The 9,672-nt window shown below is 46.5% G+C and overlaps 1 protein-coding gene across 2 annotated transcripts; it reads right to left on the bottom strand.

The window, feature by feature from the left end:
- Positions 1-168: 168 nt before the first annotated feature.
- Positions 169-9,158, bottom strand: LOC113205775 (protein bric-a-brac 1). 2 transcript variants are annotated; one of them, XM_026421524.2, is made up of 8 exons: positions 8,934-9,158; positions 7,969-8,503; positions 7,576-7,890; positions 7,363-7,494; positions 7,201-7,276; positions 7,002-7,025; positions 6,658-6,834; positions 169-6,573 (listed from the first exon to the last, which is right to left on the bottom strand). In XM_026421524.2, exons 1-8 carry the CDS (start codon positions 9,107-9,109, stop codon positions 5,549-5,551), a joined length of 2,460 nt encoding a protein of 819 aa, XP_026277309.1. In that variant the 5' UTR covers positions 9,110-9,158; the 3' UTR covers positions 169-5,548. The 2 variants fall into 2 exon arrangements, with proteins under 2 accessions (XP_026277309.1, XP_026277310.1); XM_026421525.2 differs by lacking the exon at positions 7,002-7,025.
- Positions 9,159-9,672: the final 514 nt, after the last annotated feature.

Below are 9,672 nucleotides of genomic sequence, written 5' to 3'. Positions count from 1 at the left end.
ATTAACTACTTTACTCATTTTATTTACTAAAATAGATAAATTAGGTTCAGACAAACGAGCTTCGGACAATCGGGGCGCCCCCGATTAGGGGAGAAGCTGATTGTCCCAGTTGTATTGATAAGTCAGTCTAAGGAAAAGAGGGGCTTTAAAAAATTGAAACGTGTCCTGTAATTTACCAATAACTTTATCTTTCATTTATTTACATATGTTAAAAACCTATTTCTAAAAAACATAATTTACAGAACTATTTTGCAAAATGCGAATTTACGCAATAACGCAAAAATCAAGGCATACTGATTTTTTGAGACTCCTAGTCTGTCAATTCTTGACCAACCTTAAAATACGAAAAGTTATGTCTCTAATATAATACACATGTCTTCAACAATTTGCACATTCTATTTACATCTCTATGATATATAATGGAAACATATTACATACAAGTTTTTATATTTTACAACGTAAGAGTAAAGAATAGATAGTGACCAGAGCTCATTCCTGCCTGTTTGCAGGTCTGTGATAGGTTCACCATGTATCCTCACAAAATCAACAAGTAAAAAAAAAGGAGACAATAATTAGGCACACACAACTGATAGCATGGCAAAATTTCAATTTCCAGGCATTTCCCATGAGAGTGAAGCATTATTGCCAAAGAAATTTGTCTCAGTCAGGTTGTTTCTTCAGTGGCAATATTACATAGTATACATATAGTAGCACCATTAATTAACAAACAAGAAATAATAACCAGTAGAATACTGGTCTTAACACGACATGATTTCTTGGTTGGTAATGAGGCATTTTAGTGATCTGGAGCAAAATATTGATCCTGCATGTTGTTTTTTTCTTTTTCCTGAAGTTTTATGCTGTAAAATGCCTCATAGCAAAACAGAGGAAGGAAACCAAATTCTGCATGATTTTAGTATGAACATGTTGTCTTCAAATCACAATTTTAACTGCAGAATCATTCTTGAAAATACTGTGAATGAAAATGTACTACAACTCAAAATGCACACTTGCTAGTTTGAAAATGCAAACTTGAAACTGTTCTTCAGAGGAACTCAAATATTTTGAGTAACAAGTTATAATTTGGTGAGGCAAGACTTAAAGGATGCAGTTTGTGGAAAAAGTTATAAAATAGAGGAAGTTATAAATATTCTAAGCAGTGTAAATATTCACAGATATGTGTGGTACTTAAACCACTTTGGAGTAAAGGAACTTAAACCGTGAGGAATCTTTGCTCAGACTGCATTGAGATGGCCGTCAGCTACAAGCACTTTCAATGGAAATGCAGTTTAAATTCAAATCACTCCTTTGCTGGAGTATCCAATGAAACGAATTCGCATGGGTGAGGGATACTGGAAAAATGAAAATAAACTAAAAAATGCTTTTAACTTGTTTTATAAGAACTGGTATTCTTATTTCAATAAATACTATCATCACACATTACAACATAAAATGCTTTGAAGTAACATTTGTAAATTATGATGGTTTATGTGCCAACATATAAGAAAACAAATAAGAAAAACTAAACAGAACAAAATTCAAACTAGTCAGTGTTGCTTTGCAATATTATCACTTAACGCTCTCAAGGCGTCACTTTTGTAAAGGACATCTTTGTCCCAAGATACAGTCAAATGATCTAAAGGGGAAAGCCCCGGAGGACTGGAAATCCTCTTACAAAACAGCCTCACAATGAATATCATTTACATCATGAATGTAAATAAATAAACAAAATATACACAAGAGTATGCGTATGCATAACATGGAGGAACTAACAAAAAAAAACAACATGAACTTTGATGCTTATCTGTTGGGGCATACTCTAAACTTTGAACAGTAAAATCAAAATTGAAGGGTGTTAAGGACTACCAAGTGAGTGGTTCAGGAAAGTCTGGTAGTTGAACAAAATCGGTGCACTGCTATATGTAACATCACAGTTTAAGAGCACCGTTGAACGACCATCAGCACAGCTTTTACCTAAAAAGCATAATTAATGAATAGGAACCATTAACAATCAGAACAGACTTACAACATAGCACCAGTAATACATCCAGACTATTGCAATTATTTAACAGCCAATATTTGTAGGTAAAGTCCTAGAATAGCACCCACCACCCTACAATGATAGCACCTACTTAATACCTGTAGAACCACTCAATTGGGAGTTTCACCGGGTCAAATCATAATGGGCACCCAATTAATCTTGATCATTTGCATACTTGACTGACACATACAGAATAGTACAAGATTAATAACAAGACTACTATTTCAATTATTCACTTCAATCATTGGTAATGTATCATAAAGGAAGGTACTAATCAAGTTTCACTTTCGGTTATGCTTATAATGATGCAGCATCTTAAACTATCCATATTACACAATTTTTGCAATTACCATCACCAAATCATAAAACAAAAAGATGAGGAACGACTTCAAAACCTAACAAATTTACATTGAAACAATGAGAGTAATAAACATTTACAATTTTAAAACAAGAAAAAATGTTAAACATAAAAAGGAACTTTAAACTATACCCTTAAAAAAAAGTGCAACTTGAAAACCTGAATGCACAAATCTCTTTCTTAATTTTTGAGGAAAGTGATTGAAACTGAAGTATTCATGTCATACAGAACACAATCACACAACCACTTTAATTTGAAAACCTTCCTTAAAAGCAAAAGAAAACAAATATTGGCACTAGATGTCTGAAAACTTCCAACCATCTAATCTCGCAAGTAACATGTACTTGCTATGCCACAAAAAGTATGGAAATTATGCGCAGATTAATTTTTTTCCACATTCTGCAAGCAGCTTTGCACCAGACAGAGATGTGGGAACGTTGTTGGTTTTGGTTTGGTGATGTGACTTTCTTTTAATTATTAAGTGAAGATAAATATTTAACTATGGAAGATTGTGTAGGAACAGTTGTACGGTAAGGCAAGTAAAATAGATTATTTCTTTGTCATCTTATACTATGAACTGTAGCATAAAATTATTGGGATGGATAAATTGTAATCAAATAGGACTTATTAATGGTGATATGAGCACAGCACAAGGGTAGGAGTGGTTCATGAGCGCATTTACATCTTGGTCCAAACACTCGGACATAACTTGTAAGCAATGTGAAACACCAACATACAAAAAGCTTGATATATGACAAACTCGAGAAATCACAGATTCATAAAATGTAGGACTTGTGTGCTGCACTCAGGTAACAGCAGGTGAGCCTGGCTTATTAGTATCTGATAACAGTATTATTTTTCTCTGTAGGGGGTATCTGCATATAAAGTAACAATCATAATCTGTTAACTGTGAATACATTGATGAATATTTTACCCTGTAAATTAAGTATGTATAGAAGAGATCGGGACTGGTAAGAAGTTTGCCTCAGAGCCAATAATATGGTAATGAAAGTTTGTAGTGCAATTAGATAGTCATGGGCCTTAAATCATTCTTTTTAAAATTGCGCTACTCTAGTCATGGAGCACTATAGGCCACTACACACACTCCCAGCAAAAGAAAATTTGTCCATGAACATCATGCATCCACTGAAATAGGATACCAAATTTAACATGATGCAAGTGCTAGTAATAACAATAATTATACAATAGCAAGGATGATAAGTTTTTAAATTATTTTAGTGGAACTTTGTGCTCCAATTAATTGAATAGGATTCTTATATAACAAGAGTTGAAAGCACTTTCTCTCCTAGATTGTTTTCAAGTAGTATTATCCATGTTTTGTCTTTGAATGCTCATCACAATAACAGTTTAATCATTTGTCTCATGACTAATTGAATTATATCAAAGGATAGAGCAAGCACTACTCGTTATGAACAATAGATTGATAGTAGTGCATGCTTTGAAACAAACAGAAAACCAGAAACTGCCTATTTTTAATGTAATTTTACTACATCATTCCACATGGCAAGAGTACTATATAAACAATATTTACAAAATATATTAGTTAAGAGATGTCCTTGGGCCCTAACGCTACAATCCAACAACACAGAAAAATTTCTGCACATAACCATTTAAAATATTAATAAGATCACATTTACACCCACAAAAAAAATTGTTAGGTGATATCAGAGAAAGAACCATTCACTCTTCTATTGAAATTAATGAAAATCGATGTACAAAGTGTATTTCGTCTCTTAGATGGATGAATAACAAAACAAATGTTTTCTGTATAATATGGATAAAAATATGGTTAAATTCTTACAACTATTGTAACACAAACCTTACGCATGAATATGCAATATTTGGTATAAAATCTCTGCAGGAACTGTAGTAGTTAATCGTAATAAACATAAGTGGTGATGAAGAAACATTTCTTCAAACGAAACAAGAATGAAGTCAGTCTTCTCTAAAGATCATTGGCAAATGTAAAGCTGCTCTAGCATAGAAGAGCAGCACTGTGACGGCTAGTAGCACTATTATAACATGCTCCAATTCAACACTCTGTATTTAATGTGGTAAACATAGGAAGCACAGGTACTATATCGACTCTTACTGAATGTAACACTTAGTATTTAGCAAGAGGGCAAGATAATGCAAACTTTCTTAGAAATTTGTTGTATCAGAGCAAAGAAACAAAAAAATTAAAATTTCCTTGAAGGCTAAGATGCCTCTTTTATTTGAAAATAAACCAGAGCTTCCATTAAAGAGCTGGAGATTGAACAAGAAAATTTGCAATGGAATGCAAAATGCAGATCACCACTTCGTAGCTGATAATAGTTTCAAACTAAATAAATATTAGAAAACAATGACGTATCACATATAATGATTTAATTAAAGATGTACCGATAGAAAATGTGAGTAATTCGAGCTGCGTAAGAAGACCAACAATGGATCTATACTTACAGTACAATGTGATGTTTAACAAATAACACAAACAAATTGAAGCAGAGAGACATCCATCATAATTTACTATCAGCGTTAGAGTTCTCACCTTACACTATGTACTAGCATGATTTCCATGCACATAGACATTTTTTGGTTTTTACCCAAACACATCATTGGAACAAGGAATGTACATAACCCACGGTCCATTCACTGACAATGTCAATGGGCAACCTTACAATTAAAATGGACTTACAAGTACTTCACTTGATAGGAAAAACTAAAGAAACAGTGTCACAGAAATGTCTTGGTGCACCATGGTTAAGAACAGGTCAGCACTGACTTAGAATCACAAGAGAACAAGCCATGGGCACATGTGGCAGCATTTCCCTTTAGTATACACAATGTCACATCCACTGATCGCTTTGCACCCTGCATGAGACCCGGCCCGTTACTCCATTACAGGTGTGCAGGATAAGTAAGTATGAAGCAAGAAGCAGATTTCATGTTCCTATTCGAGTCGAACAAAGAACTGATAGGGCGACACAAGCTGCTGATGGAGTGGAGAACCTCTACTCTACTTTACTGTACTTGGGGAGAGAAAAACTACTGATATGCTAGTAGATCAAGACAGGGACAAACTTATTGAGTCTATCGTCCCGTGGCGGCGGTTGCTTCCTGGTATACTTCTTATCCTGCCCACAATTCTATTCCTGGCCGTTGAACTCCACCAGCTCTTGCTTAGTGGGTAGGGTCGCCAGGGGAGGGGTAGACACGGGCGTCATGGGGTCGTCCTTAGGGCTGACCCCACCACACGCTCGGAAGGACAACAGCTCTTGGGTCTTCATCAGCTTGTCTGTGTTGGTGTTGTTGTTCTCCTGCGTGGGCGAGGGTGGGGTGGCCGGTGCGACGGGGGGCTGCGGCGTTGACTGGGAGGACCGCGGCGAGGACGGCGGATCCCTGTCCCGCTGATCTCGCTGCTGATCCCCCTGGTCCTGCTCCCGCTGCTCCCGCCGCTGCTGCTGTTCCCTCTGCAGCAGCTCCCGTTGGAGCATCTCCCTCTGCTGCTGCTGCAGCTCCCGCTCGCGCTCCCTGAGGATCGCCTGGTGCGCCTGCGCCACCTTGCGCTCCCTCTTCCGGTCGCGGTCGCTGTCCCGGTCATCGTGGTCCCGGTCGAGGTCCTTATCCCCCCGGAAGCTGGCGAAGTCGAGGGCGAGTGGGAGCTGGCCGGCACCAGCCTGGTTGAGACGGTTCTTCTCGGACTGCGGCAGCAAGTGCACCATGCTCACCGGCATGGGGAACGAGCTGAAGTCCGGGTAGAAGTTGGCCCCCGAGTACGGGCTGAAGTTGGGCCCCATGATGAGATCAGACTCTGGCATGGCGGGCACGTCCCGGTCAATGTCCCGGTCCAGCCTGTGCCTGTCCTCCAGGTGCTGCTCCTTGGCGGTGATCTGGTTGTTGTTGTGGCCGAGCTGCGGCAGCCCCAGGAGGTCCAGGGGGCCCATGGGCCCGCCCTGGCAGTCCTTGCGCAGCTGCTCCAGCTTGAGCGACTTGCCGTACTTGCCCCTCACGTACATGAGCAGCGAGTTGTAGGGAATGCCGAAGATGCGCGACGCTTGCGACGTCGTCATCTTCTTGTTCCACACGTGCTGCAGCGCCTCGGTCAGCTCGGCGTTGGTCCAGGAGCGGGGCGGGCCGCCGCGCGGCGCCGAGTGCTGACCCTTGGGTCGACCTGCGGAGGGAGCAGAGCGGTTAGAGATGTAGAAACACAAAATCAATGGGGAATGTAAAACGGAAGCGAGAGGTGAGTACTTACACTTGCCGTCCTGCCATTTGCTTTTGCTACGCTTGCTGCTGGTGGTGGGACCAGATCCAGACACGGGACCCGAGTTGGGGTTGGACCCGCCCCCAGGAAGGTGGTGGTTTTCGTTCCTGTCGTTGGGCATGTCGTTCAGCAGCGGGTTCCGGCACGCCTCCATACCGGGGAATAGTCCTGCAACAACGAGGAATAACCACTCGGTCAGATGGGTGTCTTCACCACGATCACGCCGCGTCGCCGGTCTCCTCGCCGGGCTTCTGGAGAAGGAGGCTGCTGCTACTGCTGCTCAGCTGGAGTAAGGACTAGGCTTAACTGGAAGGGCGTATAATCAGACAACTTACCTAGTTGTGAATCCAATGGAAATACTGCAACACACAAGAGACAGAAAAACGCGCTTAGTACTAAGCCTGGTCGACCGATCAAACTCAGTTGTCTCTCACAGACCACAGGGAAGACCACTTCCGCGCAACGGGTGCGGCCTGCTGGGGACACCGCAGTCTGGGGTGGGTCTAAGTACAAAGGTAAAGAGTGGCAACTTACCGTGCTGAGGAGTCGTCAGTGCCAGAGCCGAGAGTGAAGGCATGTTGGGGAAGCCAGGGTTGTCTAATGATGAGTCCTGCGGAAAAAGACCGTGCGTTTACTGTCCGTCCTTGCACTGCGAGGCGTGGGCGTGTAGGCGCGCGGCGGGCGAGGGCGACTTACCGGTCGGAGTCCGAGGAGACCCGGGTGCGGATGGTCGGGAACGTGGTTGGGGAAGTCTCTTCTGTCAGTCGACATGTCCAGACAATCGGCCGACTGAGATTCTTCACTTTCGTGCTTCAGGTTTGGAGGCATCTGGACATCGGGAGCAGAACGACGTTTACTACGACTGTTTACCGGACAGATCAAGAGGTCAGTGAGGGGCGCAGAACTTACAGCGTTGGGCGTGGTAGGGGGTGCGGGGGTGGTCTGCCGCGAGGAGTGGCCGCTCCGCTCTCCGCTGCCCGTCAGCCCCACGCTGGACGGCCGGCTCCTCTTGACGGAGAGGTTCTCGGCCATGTCGAGTCTGTCCATCCGGTCGGGTCGTTCCAGGCGGTCCAGACGGTCGGGGCGTTCTAAGCGTTCCGGGCGTTCGGCGGTGGGCGAGGAGGTGGCCTTGCTCAGGTCCTGGGGCTGTGAGCCGCCGAGGGGGCCGAGCTGGGCTCCGCTCAGGGCGCCGCCGCTCTCGCCGGACCTCCTGCGCGGTCTCGCCTGCAAGCACAACAACGGCGTCAAGAAAGCCCGGCGAGAGGAAAGGTGCCGAGATAGCGGCGTCCCGTCGTGACTCACCTGTTTTCTCCTAGGCAGAGGTGACGAGCAAAAGTGGTCGCCCGAGGGGGTGGGAGGGTTGTCGGTGAAAGATATGTGTGGCATGTGGGGGATGGTGGGCAGCCTGAGCGGCGAGGACAGCCTGAGGTCGCGGTCCCTGTCCGACGGCGACGGCGAGTACGGCGAGGACGCGCCGGGGCCGTTGTGAGGGCTCATGGCGTCGTCCTTGTGGTACGAGCCCGGGTAGTGGGGGAACTTCTCTAGGCACACCTGCGGCGGCGACTGCGGCCGCCCGAGGCCGTGGGCAGGGTGGCCGCCCGAGAGGTGACCGGGGTGGCCGCGGGCCTGCGCGGGGACCTGGTCCGGGTGGCTGAGCCCCCGCACCTGCAGCGACTCGGCCGCCTTGATGAGCGACGACAGCTGCTCCTCCACCACCGAGATCTCGCCCTTGTACATGAAGTCGACGATGCCTTGCAGCTCCCACGACCGGATGTCCTTGAGGACGATGACGGGGTGCTTGCACGGCGTCTCGGCGAAGATCTTCTCGAAGAAGGGGCTGCAACATATGCACACACCAGAGCATGAAGCGCGTCCATCACCCACAGTCCGGCCCTGTCCGGCCCGGAGCCGAGAGCCGAGCCGGCCAGGGAGAGGGACTCGGAGAGGGAAGAGGGAAGGCCGATTATCTTTTACATGTTCCGTAATGGCGGTCGTAAAAATGTGCGCCGCGGATGGCGGGGCAGACGTTATGTATGCGTCATGCCAGAACAACGCCTTCCTGTTGTTAATACACACATTTTACAGGTAAAGTCGTGATTTATAGCGCGCTGATTACAGAGTTATCTGTTGACGGAGCAGGAGTGCCCTCGACGCCCCTCGACAGAGTCCGGCCGGTCGGTCGGTCAAGCCGAGGCGTGGGCAGCTCGTTTGCACTTTTGCATAGCGCCCGCTGACATGCCTACACTCCCCCCGGGGGCTGTACTCACCTGCACGCCGACAGCACCACCTTGTGCGCGCGCACGCGCCGCGTGTCCTCGCACACCAGCGTCACGTCCACCAGGGCCTCGCTCTGGAGCAGGGTGTCGAACGCGTGCAGGATGTGGCTCTGGTGGTTGTTCCACCGGAGGCTGTAGTGCGGGGACCCGGAGCCCGAGCCGGCCATGTCGCCGTCGGGGCCGGCCGCCACGCCCACGGGGCCACGCTCGTTGACGCTCGCTGCAAACAGAACAAGAAGAGGGGTCAGTCGAGGACGCTCTCTACGACGCGCAGGTGTCTACCGACTCTCTGCTCGAGGGGAGTCACCCTGGAAGAAGTTCATCAGCATCGTCGTGCCTATCGGCAGCCGCACGCCGTTACTGGCCGCCTAACAATGCGGGAGGACACACGTTCGGCTGTTTTGTTTCCATCACCGGCCCCGCACCCCCGGCCCCACCCCGGCACGGCCTTCTGGTTTCTTATTTTAATTTCGGCCCGCGGCGGGGCGCGCGGGGCGCACCGGGAAGCGCGCGTGTGGCGGTGTCAACAGAGGGGAAGTCCCACCCGTACGAAAAAGTTTAGTCCGGCATCAGTCCGTTTTCGGTCCGCAAAGAGTCCGGCTGGACAGTCCGTCATCAGTCCCCAAAAGCGAGCGGACTAGTCCGCGAAAAAAGCCAGATCGACCAAAAACCGACCTATTTGCCGGACTAGTCCGGCTGGAACTAGTCCGCTTTTGGTGCGCATCCCCGC

The sequence above is a fragment of the Frankliniella occidentalis genome, unplaced genomic scaffold, assembly GCF_000697945.3.
Source record: "Frankliniella occidentalis isolate FOCC.00 unplaced genomic scaffold, Focc_3.1 Scaffold120, whole genome shotgun sequence".
NCBI lineage: Eukaryota > Metazoa > Arthropoda > Insecta > Thysanoptera > Thripidae > Frankliniella > Frankliniella occidentalis.
Note: the sequence above shows the minus strand (reverse complement) of the source record. Positions and strands in the feature narration are given on the sequence as shown.